The following is an 18,554-nucleotide window of genomic DNA, read 5'->3' on the forward strand; positions in this document are numbered from 1 at the left end:
AAATAAAAACACCTTCGAGCTCAGGTTGCTGTCAGAATTACAATATTAATACATGCATGATAATGGATAATAAAAATACAGTAAGTAATAATGCTTCCAAGTGAATATTGACTTTAAAAGAAATCACGTGACAGACAAGTTTTCAACTCAATGGCTTGTCATGAAATAAGGTTTAAAAATTGTCCCACCATGATAGGCATATGTTGGTAAGAGGTTGTTTATGATCAGGTAATGAAATTGAAGATGGGTTAAAAATAAATTTATGCTGATTCCCAATAACATAGAACAACAGGGTTATTTCATCAATTGTGACAGTAATGAATCCTTATTATCAAGCTGTGGCTCTTGTAAACACAGTTCACTACAAGGAATCTGGGATCAGCAGATTAATACTAATACTGAAAATAAACTAAAGCTTCAATATTTAGTCTCTGCTAATCTTCATATAATGCAATCTAAAAATGAATCCTGGAAAATCATTGCTTTGACATTCATTCATACCTTGTTCATTACTCTGATCTTCATACTCTTCATCCTCCTCATCTTCTTCTTCTAATTCATCCTCGTCTTCCTCTTCTGCTTCCACATCTTCCTCCTCCTCCTCATCTTCCTCTTGATCATCGTTTTCATCAGAATATTCCTCATCTTTCTCATCCAGTTCCTCTGTACCATCAGTCTCATAGCACTCATCTACAGAAGAGTTGTCTGCTCTCACTAAGAATGGTTTTCTCTTCGGAGTCGGTTCACTTGGTTGCTTGTCCTGAATTTTTCGTTTTTTTGCCAAGGGACATCCATAAACACTAGAACAAGGAAACACAACCATTTAACACAACAGGGAGTATTTCCATAGTAGCAAACTACAAAAAGAACAATAAAGTTATTTGTTGTAGATAAATAGTTACGACATTAAGACAGCCAGTACTATAGGCTAATTAAGTCAGATGTTTTCTCTTTGATGATTTAGTGCAAAAGTTTAAGAAGTTCTTGAGAAGATCACTGGGTTGCCTGGGAACATTTTAAACACTGTTTGATCTGCTCAACATTAACTGAGAGCCTCAGCTTTATGAACAATAAAATATATCCTGCACAGGGAGTGGCATTCTGTCTGTCACCACAATCAAGCTGGACCTGTGTGTTACCTTCTCCTTAAATTTTACAGAATTGTCTTTTGTCATCTTGCTTTGGCAGACAGTTCTGTGTAGGCAAATCTTATAGAGACCTGGACGACATGAGCTACGACACAATTTGTGGCAGAATCCAGATTTGTGGTGAGCAGTCCAGTGAGGCCTATGTCAATGTCAGGAGCAACTTGCTGCTTCACTTATGCAACTGTGAGACTTCAAGGTGAGATTCTCACTGGTCAACAGCAGGTTGCCTATTAAGGAGGAAGATTGCTCATTAACAACCTTATTAACTGCACAGCTCTCCTCATTAATATTCACCTTCTTACAAAACCCATCAAACAAATTAGACACCAAGAAATCTCAACATGGAAGTTAGTGTGCATACTTGGTGGCTCCAGCTCACCACTGGCTCTACACTGATCACCACACAACAGCATCTCAGGGCATAATCCATGGGCACATGAAACCTTTGCCTGCAGACACTGACATCTAATATTTGCCAACCCTCAGGATCCTCACAGCACCTCTCCGATCAACTTCAAGATGCTCCAGAAGCACAAAACTATGTTGTAGGACGTACTGATAACCAGCATGGAAAGGCTGCCACAAGGACACTTTACTTGCTGGGACAGGCCCCCAACCCAGACAGTGGACCAGGCTGCACCACAAGGCTGTATAGTATGCCAATACATTAGTCTAATACCTGCAGCAGGTGCCACCTGCCTGTGTGACAAACACACTGTATGTATATTCAACCAAATGGCCATTTTGGGAACTGGGTAGAGGCTAGCCCTCAAGCAGCCGGAAGAGCTGCATTCCCTATCTTCACTTGCAGTTCTCTACATACAAAATGCAACTGGAAAATGTCTGGGACAACACCCAGGATGAGCAGAGTCCATGTCGGTGTGACAGGTGAAAGCACAGGATCTATGCTTGTCCATCGCTAGGGCAATGAAGGGGCAATACATGAAGCATGCATTTGCAAACTTCAGCTACATTTAATTTCCAATCATTTTTTCATCTGTTTGCAATGCAACGTGGATTGCACATGTTCAGAGTTCAAATGCAGGTCAGAGGCAATTTTCACCCTGTCATATAAAATGAATATTGGCATCTCAATGATGCAGGAATCATTGGCACTGATTTAAAAAGAGGCTAATGCTGGCCAAAAGTGTCTCAGTACTTGCGAAACTTGCAAAGGGGCTGTGCAAGTTGGAGAACAGCTCTTCATCATTTGCATGTAAGTATGAAGATGGACTTTGCTGCATGCAATATAAAATTGAATGATTGATGTGCGTCTGGGATAGGAAGGTGATCAGATTGCCACAGGTGCTCTCTTTTTGATGTAATATGTTTCTCACATAGCTGAAGCGGTACCTTCACCGAGTTGGTGCATGTGCTTCAACCAGGGCCATGATAGAGTAGGCGATGGGGTTGCTGAAGACGGTGATTCCACTGCTTGATCTAGTCTGGGGTGAGTGCCTGCAGTACAAGCCAGACCAAGTGCAGTACATTACCATGACATGCTGTGGTCTGCACAGTTGGAGCACACAAGAGACCATGTAACAGATATAGAGGAACTGGGAGAATGGGAGCTGACTTCCAAGAAGGAGGACATTGAGGAGGAGAAAACTCTCCCTTATGTGTGTTACAGAGTGCAGAAGTGTAAGGACCACGAGCCAGACAGCATCTGATTGACACCCAGTTTCAGCAGATAGGAGCTGGGTGCGGAAGAATATTATGGAATGTAAAATAGCTGTTGGTCATCATGCTAGCATTTGGTTTGCATTGTGGGGGTGAACTAATTGTTCAGTTTGTGTTGCTTTGCTGGCTGCAAATAAAAATTCATGGTTGCCATTGCCCAATTGATTGCTCCTGTGTGATGTTCCCCTACAGGACAATGCAAAGTAAGTGCATGGGAGTGTTAGCCATGCCTGCTACGTGTCATGAGTAATGTTGCTTTGTAGCTGCTGTGCCATGTCATTGTGGGGAGAGGCAATACCAGCCTGCCAAGTGCCCTGCAACCTTTTAAAGATGGCACAGAGACTAGAGATGCCAGTCTCTCATTAGATATCCACTGAGAGTTAATTTGTTCTGAGAACAACACATGGTAAGATGGAGCTAGAATCACGTGAGAGGGATGCACAGGGTCATGGTGGATAGTTAATGAGGTGATTTTGGTAAGATACAGTGACAAGTATCCCTAGGTGCCATGACATAAAACTTGATGCAACTGACATTTAGTCAAAAAACATTAAGAGTCAGCCCATGAGCAAGTTTCACATACACCTGTATAGCAAATAATTGGCTACCTTGTAGCCTAATATTAGAATTCAGATGGTGATGGATAGAATGCCAGAGTCCAGTTTTTATACATTTGCAATTTTTTAAAAAGCAGAAAGACACACTATGTATGTTCTTCTCACCAATAGCCCGACTGAAATATTACCTATTGCCTGAATAAAATTAAAACAACCAACTGATTTACAATGAATATATTATAGTGGTTGATTGCAGCTTATTGTTCAAAATATATCTATAGGAGTTAACAGGTTAAACATAAGGACACAAATATAATTCATGTTTTAGAATGTAACTTACAGTTTTAGGAATTAGAGGGACAAAAGATAGATGAATGGAATTGCCTAGATAAGAAACTCATAAATTCCCCTCAAACAAGCATAAATCCAACAAGCCTAGGTTTAATTAATCTGCATTTTATCAGACACGGTCAGAGATGATAATGAAAAGAAAAACAATAGGTGATCCATTTCTGGAGCTCTTGGTCGAGCCAGGGTATGATTATCTCGAAAAGCTAACAATTCTGGGAAAGAGATGGTAAAATTCCAGGAGAGACAGAAGCTATTCATACTGAAATTATTTAATACAATCATGGAGTTGCATTGAAGGCAAAATAACTTGTTCACATTTCTGTTTGAGAACATCTCAAAGCATGACATATTGTAATTGTGACGGGATGTGGCATGTGGCATAGAAGGTTATTCAGTTTAATTTCTGTGTGTGTGTGTGTGTGTGTGTGTGTGTGCGTGTGTGTTTGCTGTTAGAAGCAAGTAGCTCAGTTTGCAACTCATAGAGTTGCAGTTTTGGTCCAGGTGTACACTGCAGCCTATTGAGTTGCGAGAGCCAAAGGAAGTAAATGTTAGTCAATTCTGCATCAGAGACAGAAAGAAAACATCTGCTAGTAGCTGGGAATTAACTATGGGGCCAGCAACTGTACAGAAGTGAGAATGGAAAAGGAACCAAGGGGGAGACGTTCCTGATGTTTAAATCTGGAAGTCGGCAGCTAAGCATTTGAACTGGAGATCCACAACTGTGAGATCTTTAAGGAAAATTGAAGGATCACTTGGTGAAAAGTTAAAAGAAGGTTTACCTTAAATTTCATACCCCAGGGAAAAGCTGGAACACTTATAAGAAATCAGAGTGACTTCTGGTGGGATGTGGCATACCTTAGGATTAGCCCCAGGAAAAATGAATGAACCTTTAGATTTCATAAGGTAAGGGAACTCTTGGGAGGGAGGAAAATGAAAAGATAGGATTCACAGCCTATGTAATTATAAATGATAGTCTTAAATGAATAATTCTTCAGGTATATGATAAAGTCTGTGTTTGTTTAAAAACATGAAATCTTGTGGCATAATTTTAACAGTTAATAGCTGGGTGTACATATTGGCTCTTCAAATGTTGATACTCCCATCAGGATCATCAGAAAATATTTATGTTTTTCGCCTCTTACCACTTATAAAGGTCTGCTCAAGAACATAATTGGCCAGAGGGTCCAAGGAGTGACAATCACAGTCAGATTGCTACCCTGCTCCTTCACCTTTTGCATTAAGAAAGTGCTCCCCATGTCTTCACCTTAAGTTCAACTATCCCAGCGGTACTGGTCAATCAGCAAAATGAAAGCTGTGACCCCTTTTTGATGGCAGTGGTTGCTGTAATGGGTGAGTTTAGTGTCCGGCAGCACAGTTTTGGAGGGCCGAGGATGCATGTTGAGTTCAGGTTCCAGAAAGTAGTGGTGACTCAGGTCTTGGAGGGAGAGAGGTGGTATTGAGTCGGCAGGGGAGAGTGGAGAGATTTTTGGGACCAACAGCATGGGGTGGGGAATTGTTGTGTCAGAGTCTGTTGGCGTAAAGGGTCAGGAGCAGTGTCGTTGAGAGTGTGTCCGTTAAATTGGCAGGGTCAGTTTAATAGTTATTCAGGAGGTGGATTCATTTTTAAGTTGTTTCACTATTCCTGGCTAACCATTTCATTGCAGTGGCACTGCCTGGACTCTCTGATTTAAAATGCTGCTGGTGTCTTTGCATGACTAGACAAACCATCATCTCCATCCATCACCTTCTGCAGGGAAATCTGAAACCACACAGTTGGTTAGGGGGATTAGCCAGGCTTACATAAGGTCTGCGCTTCTGTGACTCAAACCTTGATTTTGCAATGGAAATCACCCATTACAGAAATATGCAGGGCTAAACTATGCTGATTGCCTCCTGAAATATGAACATATAGCTTAGAGTTCCACTTTCCAGAGGTTATGCTCCTCCCAGAGAGAACAGTAGTGTCAGTGCTCTTGGCACTGCAGCACATGACCCACTTGCGAGGATGTATGGTCATCAGTGCCCCTCAAGGTAATCCACAAAGCAAATGTAAACAGTTAGAAACCTCAACAGATTGAAATAGACCACAACACTGTTGTACAAAGTGCTACGTTTGTTTCCAGTGTAATGCCACGCCCATGCACCCTGAATGACTTAAATGTTTTCCCATCTTTCTTTTTCTGCCTCTACGTACAGGGGCTGCATTGACAATTGGAGCTGGGGTTGAGAAAGCCTGCTCATTGCTTTGCCTTAAATGATTTTGCCAGACGTCCTCTGAGCTCGGGGCTGCATGGGTATCCTGCATGGGTACAGTTACAACCTCCTCAGGCATTAGGTCCCTGGCAAAGAGTGGCTGGACAAACAGACTGCTTCCAGATTCCTCTGAGATGATAATCCCTGGGTGCTTGTCTGTCACCCCTCCTCCCTGACAGTGTGTAATAGCACTTCCCTCAATAACTGAGGGGCTGGGACCCTGGAGGGAGGACAAGCTGCTTCAGCCCACTTCTCTTGCCTGCTCATGAATGAATGTATTCAAGGCTTGAGCAACAGAGAGAAGGTCATCACACATTTCTGGCAGATACTGACCATTTTGTTGGGCCTGGCTGCTGATACTCAATCCAGTCAAGTCAGCCGCGCTCTTGGATCCACAGCATCAGACATAGTGGCCAGACTCCTCTACCCTTTGCTCCTGTTTGCACAAGATCGTTGTACAATCTCTGCCAGGCCTTTCCCACCTTGCCCATGCATTTCCATCAGCTCTTTAATGGCAGACTTCAGAGGTTCATCATCCTTCCCATACTCAGCAGGGATCTGTTCTTAAACACTCCTCTGAGAGTAGGGATGGCTTCTTCCTCCACCACCCGTGGCCATAAGAATGTGATCCTAAGCCTGCTCTCAATGGGCATCCTACTGAAAGACTCTGTGCTGGTGCAGGGTTGGGAGGAAGAATGTGGTGGTGCATTATTTGGGGCTGCTAAATGTTGCTCCTCAGTGTTTAAGGAACAGGTTGAGATGGACCTAGGGTCTTCTTGCTTCGCCTCCTGGATTGGGAGAGTGCACTACCACCCTTCTACACAGTTAAGACATCAATATTTGGTGCAGTAAGCAGGAGCTGCTTGAAGACTTGCCTACAAGATGGCTGTAGATGTACAATTTTGCCTTTACCCTTGCCCTACTACCAGCTCAACAGCATGTCCCTCAAAGTGGGTGAGAAGTCTAATGTTAGACAGCCACCTTCTTCTGTCTGGGAATGTTTGCATTGCTGATGCACAGTCTTCCACTGCAGGCACAGAGCATTAAAAGATAGGATAGGGCCCAAAGAGAGAGAAAGACAGTTGGACAGACAAAGGAGTTGCTAATGATCAGGATGGGAGGGTGAATAGTTGTTAATGGGGACTGTTAGACAACCCTCCCATGTCCCAGCCCCTTACCCCACCCCACCCCACACACCAGGCCTTGTTACCACATAGGCTGTCATTACACACCCCCTGTTATTAGTCACTAACTGTCCCCATTAACAACTATTCACCCTCCCAGCCTGATTGTTATCAATTCCTTTGTTTGCCCAACTGTCTTCCTCTCTCTTTGGGCCCTATCCTATCATTTATTCCCTACCCCACCCACCTCCCTGCTTTCTGCATATAAACTGACATTTTCCCAGCCACTATCAGTTCTGAGGAAGGGTCACCGGACCCGAAACGTTAATTCTGTTCTTTTCCTTCACAGATGCTGCCAGACCTGCTGAGCTTTTCCAGCAACTTTTTTTTTGTTCCTGTAGTTAATATTCCTGACAGAACATTCAACGGAAAAGTCGCAGAGCATTCCAGAAGGTACGGAACCTGCTGCAATTTCAAGAGATTAAATTTTAATTGTTAAAAAAAATTATTTTATATAATTGTTACTTGTATTTATTGGAATAGCATACCATTTGAATTTTTTTTATTCGGGAGTAGTTAGTAGTTAGAAGGTGCTAATTGGTTTGTTAATAACTTTGTTAGTTTGCAGACTATTAGAGTTAGATAAACAGTTACTTGTTGATTGTAAAGTGAGTGTCATGGGTTTATTTTATTTAGCCACTAGAAGTTGCAGAAAAGACAGGTTACACCACTTTTCACACTTTTTTTCAGATTATAGGGTGAGGTGCTCCTCTCTGGGTGTTTCAGTTTTAGTTACTGTGGGTGGAGAGTTCACCCTCCACTTTATAACACCTGCCATGCTAAAGCTTTACTCCACATTTAGTCTGATAAGGTGCAGATTCCACCCAAACTTTCAGGACGGTGACATTTCAGCAGAACTAATCATCTAACTAACTAGCAACCTAATCTGTTTCATGTACATAGTGTAGATTTGGACTTTATTCTATGTTGTATAGTTCAGGTGGAAGGTCACAAACCTTAAAATGTTGGCATGGATTTTCCCGATGGTGGTAACGGAGTCAGGGGAGGGAGAGCAGTATTAGAAAACATAAGTGAGGATTGTTTCGGGTCTGAAATCTACCCCAGCGGTAACTGTCACTTATTGGGATGCACACTGTCTCTGCACATTTAATGGTAGGGAGCAGACTCTTCAAACTAAAGGGCCAAGTGGAGGGCTTACAACTTCAGAGGAACTGCAGACTCTGATGGTGGGAAAGTATAACAGAGGACTCCAACATGGAGACTACCGCCAAGATTTTTCACATTTAGATTGAAAATTGGGCCTTGAAGCTGGACTATTATTTGGGAGGGAATGGAGACCTCCATGGGAAGCATGTGATTGTATCCCCACTCAGTCAGGTCTGGGTGGCCTTGAGGCCTGCCTGGAGAACTGAGCCCTGGTAGGCCTCAGAGTGTCCATCTGAATTTAAGCCAATCAGGGACCTGCAACGTGAAGTTAGTTTGTCCTACTTGTCCAGATCCTGGCTCTGCCAAAGCAGCTAGCACTAGTCATAGCAGCAGTAGGCCTGAAGACCGACTAGCACCGTTATTTTGGATCCCATTCCCCGTTCCTCATCCCTCTGGCTGGGCCCATTCATTTAGCAGGTTCACTCTGTCTCCCTCTCTGCAGGTGCTGTCCTATATTGTTGTTTTTTAAAATTTCTGAATACTAGTATCCCCTTTCCTCAAGGTGACCTAAGGTTACAGGTAGAAGGCAGGAGAATGGGGTTGAGAAACGTATCAGCTATGATCGAATGACAGAGCAGATTAGATGGGCCAAATGGTCTAGTTCTGCTCCAATATCCTATGGTCTTTGGGGCAAAATCTATACACCATTTGTTTGGGACATTGGCACCAATCTATTATCCTCAATGAAATTTATGCATTGAATATTGTTTAATTTTCTTTGCAGGAAGCCACCTTAGCAGTCATTAATATTTGTCAGAAAACTGGGCAAGTCATTTCTTGGTTTGTCTGAAAATGCTTTTTTTCTTTATACATAGATCAGGAGTTGAATTAGAAACAAAGCTCTTTTGAAAACAGTCCATCTGACCAGATGGCAAGCTGTCAGAAATAAACCAAATATGAAAGACAAAATGGCTCAAAAACCTAATCATATGGCATCCATTTTTCTCGCATTAAGCAGCAGGAAACATAAATTCTTTACAAGCCAGACAACACGGTCTAAGATTGGCTTTACAGACTTACTCAGTGGCACAACATTGAATATTGATGAAAAGAGAAGAACATTGCTGAAACTTATTATCTTTCTCTCAGCAGGACAAATGTAAGGTTATAAAATTTTCTAACAATCACAAAAATTATACTATAGGAGAAAAGAGTGTTAATTATTTGGCAAGTCAACTATGATTGGCCAACATGTCATCATGGAGAACTAATGGTCCTCAAGCTGCCAGATAACTCAATAGAAGTGCAACCTTGGACATATTCCTTTTGTATGCAGAGAGCAGTTTTCTCTTTATGAACGCTTGTCACGCCTAGCAAGTCATGTTACGAACTCAACTGATTATCTTAAAACTGGTTGTTGGTGTCACTATTGATGCACTCAGGGTTGTTAATGGCATGCTGCCCAATCACAGAATCAAATTTAACGTTAAATCCTTTGTTTTTGGTTTCGCTAGTTGAATATAGTCTGTACTCTGCCTATTACGAACATCTGAAGGAACATACGGTTTGATTTGATCTGCCAATCATTTGGGAGGCAAGGCCTACATACCTGGCATTCACTGGCCCTGAAATTCATGCATGACGTCGCTCAATTGTATGGCAGGTAGAATGTCTTTTTGGACTGGCGACAGCATCCTGTTAGTGGAAAATACCCCGTTGCTTTCTCCATAGCAAGGCCTTGTTCAATCAGAGTCGACTTGCCAATCAATCAGCACCCTTTTCTCCTGTAGCATAAATTGTTGTGATCGTTTGAAATTTAGCATTCTTGCATGTGTCCTGATGAGTACAAGATGAAAAGCTTCGGCAACGTGTTTCTCTTTTCAGCAATTACAGGTCATCCTTAAAGAAACCACTGCAGGATGCCCTTCCTGGCCCTTTATTAGCCACTGCTGGCCACCACTTCACACCCCTTTGCAATCTTATCCCTTATTGACATGAAAGGGCTATTTAAGTAAATGCAAAATCGTGCTGTTGGCATTTTGGATCAGTATTGCTCAGTAGATGGACTTATTCGTAAATAAAATCTGCCAGTTGCTTTAGTCTGTTGCTTTATAGCCTGCTTTTTACTTCAAGAAGATGTCAGTTGAGTGACCCACTCAGTGGGAAGCACATCGGCTACAAAATCACCCAGCAAATCCAAAATATGATGGTTGATATGAAGATGATCAACTCATCATTGCAGTGACCCAATGTAACATGAGAAATGCCAAAACATAAAGAGGAAAGACTTCAAATACAATATGATACTAGATACACTAAAACCAGTAACCACTGTGTTAAGTTCTATTCCCAGTATTTAGAAATAAAAGGATATACTGTATTGGAGGCAGTTCAAAAGATTCACTAGGTTGACTCCTGGGACTAAGAATTTGATTTATTGAGAACAACTAGACACATTCAGCCCTGATTGTTTAGGGTTTAGTAGAAGAAGGGGTGATCTATTGATAAAGGCAAGATTTTGAGGGAGCTTGACAGGATATATACTCAGGAGACTGTTTCACCAGTGGGAAACTCTTGAACTACAAGGAATGGGTCCAAAAGAGGATTCGGTTCTGGGACAGAACTCAGAGCATAATTTGCAGGCACAAGGGACCAAATGTCCTGTTCCTGTCCCCATTTCATACGAGCATTGGTTATCAGAATAATTATTTGCAAATTTCTCTTTAGTCAACCACTTTAGGATCGTCAGTCAGGCTTACGGTGTGATGCAATCGCATGTGCTAGATACTACATATATTAATAAGCACAGTAATGCAATATTAGCCCCTTGGGCATACCTCTGCAATGGAGGAGTGCAGCTAGCCATCCATGAGGCATAACTATGCTTTCAGGAACGGCTTACTAGTTCCATCCTCAAAAACCCCAAACTGATTTGTCAAATACAATTCGCTTTAATTGATTTGTTCTCAGACAAATGGTCATCAGTGGCTAGGCCAACATTTATTAACTATCTCTGACTGCCCTTGAGAAGGTGGTTTTAAATTATTGCTGTCCATGGAGGTTGTACGGTCTCCCACCATGCTTTTAGGAAGGGAGTTCCAGGATTTTTACTCAGCGACAGCGAGGGAATGGTGATGTGGTTGCAAGTCATGATGGCCTGTGACTTGGAGGGAAACCTGCTGATTTGGTCCTCCCATTTTCATTGCATCTGCCCCTTGTCCTTCTAAGTGATAGAATTTGCATGTTTGGCAGGTTGTGCATTCGGAAAGTGCTGTCAAAGGAGCCTTGGTGAGTTGCAGAAGTGTATCCTTTAGATGGTTCATATTGCTGCCACTGTGCATCGAAAGTGAAAGGAGTAAATTTTAAAAGTTTCTCTTCAATAAATGCATGTTGACTTTGTTTAATCATATGGTGGTTTTCTAAATTCACTGTTACTTGGCCCTAATAATAGATTTGAGCATTTTGCCTCCTATTTATATTGGGCTAATTGGCTTATAGTTCCCTGTTGTCTCTCTATCTCTTTTTATAAATAGTTGTGTTATGTTTCCTCCTTGCCAATTTTTGGGACCATGTAAGCAATTCTGAAAAATCAAAACCAACAAATCTACTATATTTGCAGCTTTCTATTTGGAAGACCTTAGGACATCAGTTGTTTAGAACTCATTAATTTCTCCAAAACTATTTCTTTCCTTCTGCTGGTTTCTTTAAAATTCATTATTCTTGTTAAGCTCCTGATGCTGCAATATTTCAGGATATTCGTCTGTGTCTTCTACTGTGAAGATTGGTACAAAGCATTTGTTTGACATCTCTGCCATTTTTTTCTTTCCCCTTATAACTTTTTTTTTGTTTCTCTGCTTCTAATGGGCCCACAGTTGCATTGAAAGACAGACACAGTTGAAATTATAGTGGGAATAAGATAATGGCAGTTTTAGCTGGTCAGTGCAAAGATCAGTTCAATTTCCAAAGGCTGACAAACAGAGTGAAAGTCAGAGGTTGGTATAAAATATCTAAGACCATTAATGACTCATGAAGTCTTGGTTTCAGCCCTAAAAGTATTTATTGATTCAACCTTTCCTTAAAAATGCAATGAGTTTCTCCTAGGATCTTTTCAAACAGGTATTCAAAATATCTAAGATAACAAGGTGTAGAGCTGGATGAACACAGCAGGTCAACAGCATCATAGGAGCAGGAAGGCTGATGTTTCGGGCCTAGACCCTTCATGAGGCAATATAGTTTTTAACTTTCTTTGCAGAGACCAGCCAATCTATTTTCTTCAGCGCAGGAAATTAGGGCTGACCTAATTGAGGTATTTATTGGATACAATGAGAGAAACTATTTCCTTTGGAGGGGGAATCTAAAAGAAGGGGGCTAACCTTAAAACACAGAGCCAGAGTGTTCAAGGTTAATGATAAGAAGCACAAATAGGATGTTGGAAATCTGGAACTGTCTCCCAAAAAGAGGATGTAGTTCAGTCAAATGAAAATTTGAAAACTAAGATTGATAGGTTTTTGTTCAGAAAGACGATTAAGTTAATAAGGGCTGCAGGACCAAGGCATTTAAATGGATTGATGATACAAATTAGTCATGATTTACTTGAATCACGGAAAAAGTTCCAGGGGCTGAATGCCAACTTCAATTCATATCTTCTCTCCCTTTTTGGAACACTCGTTAATTATAATCATTGGGTAGCACAGAACCTAATCAGAACTAAAAGCAGAGATGCACTGTTGAAGCTTTTCAACTGGATACACTTTTTAAGCTTTTCACCGAGCCTACTCAGGACAGATACAACAATACTAAATTTCAAAGGGAACAACAATTTATTCTGTAACGGGTGCAGATTGGTCTAGGGATTGTCATGGAGAATGTTCCAAGGAACAATTGCCCTATACTTATTATTAATTCAAAAGAGGAATAATGCCAAGATATGATTGTGCTTTTTTGAAAAGAACTGGTCCCTATGTATGAATATGTGTAGTATCCAGCAAGCTTAAGTGAGCCGCATTGCAGACCTGACCGAAAATCTCAAATTGCTTTTTAGTGTATGCTTCTTAGCATACTTGGAATTGTTCAGAAAATGCTGTCCAATTGCAGAAACATATCTAACTCACTACTTAATAAAGTACATGTGCTGATCTGGGTGATAGACATATCTTCGGTTAACACTGAATTCAACCTCCAAGTACCAATGAGGAAAAGCAGGATGGTTCATTACTACATTTTCCCCCAACAGCCCCTTCAAAAAGATGAGTGATAAGTCTGCATGTTAAACTGGGTTTGGTGTGAACTAACCTGTAAATAGCCGCTAAATCTCAAACTGACAACTTCCTGTCAGCGCACAGTTATTGAGGTATCAAGTCATTACGTGTTACTGTGGTTTTTTTTAATAAATTTTTTTAAAAATTGTATTCTATCAAAGCTCTTGGGCAATTCTTATTGGAATTTTTTGAGCCCAAAATCGTACCAAAAAAATTATGCTCAATACAAAGAATGAGAAATTATGCTCAGCTCTAAATGAAGGTTCTGTCATACTCTCAGCAGAGACAAAGCAAGAGCAATTCCATGGCATTCCTAAGTAAAAGAATAAATAAAAAGCTGGAAAATTTTAAGCAAAATGTCTAAAACAAAATGGTTAAATTCTGCTTTTGATCTCGGTTTGAATGAACAAATGACAGAGCAACACTGTGACACTGGGACTTAAGCCAGCATTCTGCTAACAACAAAGGAATTAAAATTGAGTTTAGTAATTCATCAAGTACCCAGTCATCTTCTGAACTAATGTTTTGTATCAGATGTTGTGTTGCAGCTGGAAGAAGCTAGAGGCATGGCAATCTGATCCCTACTGCTAAAATTCAATTTGCAGAATACCATTCCAGAATATCTTCATTGATGCAAAGCTGAAAATGTCCCACGATAACAAAGTATGGCTGGTTTATAAAAAAAAGGTTACCTCCCAGCACACTGCATCTAAACATTGCTGCTAATTTTGATTCCTTGTTTCCCTTACAGTGTGGGTGGAATATTATCACTGAATTAAATACTATACAAAAAATGATCAGCAAGTTGACCTTCGAGTGTCCTACGTAACTTAATTATTTTATTTCTAATTAAAAGTGTGCATGGGTGCACATTTGACATCTGCCTCTGAGGTTAACATAATTGGCTTTGATTGAAAATTTGTGAGTTTTATGTATCATTCTCCCTCCCCTGAGAGTCCAACTCAGTTGTCTCCAATTGAAATCTACATCAAGGTAGATGTGCTAGGCCTAAAAATCAGCATTTCAATCATTTAAATTGTCACGCTTAACCTTTGGTTTTCCTGCCACCAAGGTGATCAAACCCCTAGATTTTAAACAGTAAGGACTAAAAAACTTAATTACATTAACAGACTGCATGAATATAACTCTAACTACATTACATAATCTTCTTTGAACAAAATGATCCAGACATTTCTGCCAAAATTGAGGTGCATTCACCGTTGCTGTAAATGTGTAAAAAGCCAAGTAGTTTGAAGAGATATGCTGTGAGATGCAAATTTCTGAAAATCGCTGTGTGCTTTGCACAGCTTTCACAAAAATGGAATCTAGTCATCAACCTCATGAGTTTCAAGGAATTGTCACATGCACACTTTAAACAGGAATTAAGTTGTCACAAACAGTTAACACCATAAGTACACTTTTAAAGATAAGACTTAGGTTCCTCCAATGAAACTCAACCATCCAGAAACAAAACTACTTTTTTAAAAAATGCATTCATGGAACATTAGTGTTGTCAGTTAGGACGGCACTTCTTGCCAAAACTTTAATTGCCCTGGAGAAGGTGGTGGTGAACTGCCTTCCTGAACTGTTTCAGTCTTTGGAGTATTGGTACAGCTACAGCGCTGTTAGGGAGGGGGTTCCAGGATTTTGACCTGGTGACAAGAAAGGAGCGACAATATAGTCCTTTGTCAGGAAAGTGTGTGGCTCGGAGCAGAACGTGCAGGAGGATGGTGCACCCTTGAGTCTGCTGTTGTCTTTGTAGGTGGTAGAATTTGCCTGTTTAAAGGTGCTATTGAAGGAGGCTTGGTAAGTTACTGCATGCATCTTGTATATGGTACACACTACTGTCTCTCAGTGCCAGTGATAAACAAAGTGACTGATGAAGATGGCAGATGGGGTGAAAATTAAGCAGAATACTTTATCCTGCATAGTGTCCAGTTTCTTGAGTGAAGTTTGAGCTGCACTCATCCAGGCAAGTGGAGTTAGAGGAAAAACATTACAGTCCAAGGCTATCAGTGCTGGAGTTCCTCAAGGGAGCATCTCCGGCCCAACCATCTTCAGCTGCTTCACCATTGACTTTCCCTCCATCATAAGATAAGAGGTGAGGATGTCGACTGCTGTTTGTACAATGTTTGGCACCATTCATGACTCCTCAGTTACTGAAGGAATCCATGTCCATATGCAGCACACTCCCGATTAATGTCTTGTAGATGGTGGACAGGCTTGTGAGAGAAGAGGTGAGTTACTTGCCATGGTATTCGTAGCCTCTGACCTACTCTTGCAGCCACATTATTTTTATGGCCAGTCCAGTTCAGTTTTTGGTCAATGGTAACCTCCAGAATACGGCTCGTGGTGGTTTCAATGATAGCAATGCTATTCAACATTGATGGACCGTGGTTAGATTCTCTCTTGTTGGAGATTGTCATTTGTTGCACTTGCGTGGGCTACCTTTCAGCCCAAGCCTGGATATTGTCTTGCTACGTATGGACATGAACTCCTTCAGTATCTGAGGAGTGGTAAATGGTGCTGAACATAGTGCAATCATCAGTTAACATGCCCACTTCTGATGTTATGATGGAGCAAAGGTCAACGATTAAGTAGCTGAAAATGACTGAGCCTTAGGATACCCCCCTGAGAAACTCCCAGCACTCCTTGGACTGTAATGTTTTCATCCAACAACCACAGCAATTATCCTTTGCTCTAGGTATGATTTCAATCAATAGAAATCTTCCCCCTTATTCTGACTGACTCCAGTTTTGCTAGGGTTCCATTTTGCCATAATTGGTAAAATACTACTTTGGTATCAAAGGCAGTCACTCTTATCTCACGTCTGGACTTTAGTTCCTTTGTCTATGTTCATAGGTTCATACAGTATAGAAGCGGCCCTTCAGCCCATCAAGTCTGTACCATCAAAATACACGGCTACCTACACTAGTTCTATTTTCCCCACATTAGGCCCATAGTCTTGAATGTTATGACACTTCAATTGCTTATCCAAGTATTTTTTAAAGGTTAATAATATAAATAAAATGAAGAGCTGCAGATGTTGGAAATATGAAATAAAAACAGAAATTTCTGGAGAAACTCAGCAGGTTGGGCAGCATCTGTAGAGAGAAAGCAGAGTCAACCTTTGGGTCCAGTCACCTTTCATCAAAACAGATGAAGCATCGCTGCACCCAAACATTAGTGTTATGAGGTTTCATGTTTGGCCCAAAGGTGAAATGAAATCAGGGGCTAAGTGGCCTGGCAGAGCCCAAACTTGGTCACACCGCCAATGACTCCTTACTGCTGATTGACAATAGACAGAAAAAGAGTGGTTCTTGGCCACGTTGGCCTGCTTTTTTGTGTAATTTTCTACATTGGTGGGTAGATGCCAGTGTTACAACTAAACTGGAATTTGGCTAGGAGAGCAGCTAATTCTGGAGCACAAGTCTTCAGAGCTATTGCCAGAATGTTGCCAGTGCCCATGTCTTCGGCCGTTATTGATATCACGTGGAGTGAATTGAATTGGTTAAAGACTGACATCTTTAGTTTTATGGACCTCAGGAAGAGGCTGCAATAGATCATCCGCACAGCACTACTGGCTGAAGATGGTGCAAATACTTCAGCCTTACCTTCCACACTGATATGTGGGGCTCACTCATCGTTGATGATGGGGATGCTTGTGGAGTCTCCTCATGATATTTTGATTATCCAACTGACACTCCATGGTTTCACGTACTGAAACTATGGAGTCTCATTCCTGTAATTATTCTAAGACTTGAAATTTCAAATTTTATGTTTTGAATTTAATTTCTTACTTTTCCTTTCTGACTGTTTATTCTCTGAATCCAATCTTTTTCTCAGCTCTTATTTCACTTTCTGTATCTAAGTCGAATTCAGCCTATTTCTTTCTGTGCTATTCCTGCTTCTTGATTGTTCCTTAGATTTCTTCAGAGATGGAGATAAACTGATGATCCTTTTATTTATTAAAGTTTAAATGCCCCATTGACCTCATTGTGCTGTTTTCAACTTGCACGTCCAGCAACTTACAACACAAATTCAAACTGAAAGTTCAGCAAAAACATTCAACTCACTCCACAAGATGCCATGCTCCAGCAAATTCAATGTCATCAGATTCATTTTTCCAAAATATGAACTCAGTCCGTATATTTTTTCATAAACAAATCTAAGTGCTTGTCACTTAGATTTAATGCTTGAGTTTGAAAACAATGCTTACATATGTGGTTAAGATTTATTCAACTGAAAACTGTTGTAAGTTCCAACAGCGACAAGATGGTTTCTTCTGTAACCTTCTTTTGATAAATCAGGTGGATGGTCTCCGCAAGACATATTTTTAAAGGGCTGAAGATATTCTCAGAGTAACACCTATAAACGTACTGGGCAACACACTGGCTAATCAATATGTGTAGTTCCAAACTCAGCAAGTATAAGCATCTGCTTTCAAACATTTTGTTCTTCGTCTAAGTAGTGCCTGACTTCTATGAAAAGTTTTTTTTTCCCCCAAACTCTCAAGAACAATCTATCATCGAAGCAATTAATTCTTATTTATTCCCTAGGGGCTTATTTGCAAGTTTTAAACAAATTAAGAAATATGCATCATGGGTAAGGTTATTTAATGACACTTCAATTTCGAGAATTATAATGTCACTGGGCATTAAACTGCCATTCAGCTATCCAGATTATTTTAGTGTGACCTAGCTGAGTACATTATTCTCCACTGTCCTGCCGAACACCAGTTTATTGTTGCATGAAAATGCCTTGGGGTGATACTGTTGCCCTTCAAAGTAGACGCCAACATCCGATTCTTAAATTCACATCACCATCATGATATTTCAAATCCTAACAAGCAATATTAGTGCATGCCAAACTCACACCAAGACAGTGATGGGTAGAAATTCCCCTTTCGTAACAATAAAACAAAACAAAACATAATTGTAAATGTGAGACAACAAGGTGCAGGGCTGGATGAACACAGCAGGCCAAGCAGCATCATAGGAGCAGAGAGGCTTGATG

At 40.8% G+C, this 18,554-nt stretch overlaps 1 protein-coding gene across 1 annotated transcript in view; it reads right to left on the reverse strand.

Moving 5' to 3' along the window:
- The window catches only part of LOC109934633 (myelin transcription factor 1-like protein), a 264,033-nt gene that overhangs the window by 213,855 nt on the left and 31,624 nt on the right, over positions 1-18,554 (reverse strand). Inside the window, exon 5 of the mRNA XM_048596974.1 lies at positions 502-800. Within this exon, the coding sequence (XP_048452931.1) occupies positions 502-800 (299 nt within the window). The remainder of the gene's footprint in view (positions 1-501; positions 801-18,554) is intronic.

Source organism: Rhincodon typus, chromosome 5 (assembly GCF_021869965.1).
Source record: "Rhincodon typus isolate 14 chromosome 5, sRhiTyp1.1, whole genome shotgun sequence".
Classification (NCBI taxonomy): Eukaryota; Metazoa; Chordata; class Chondrichthyes; order Orectolobiformes; family Rhincodontidae; genus Rhincodon; species Rhincodon typus.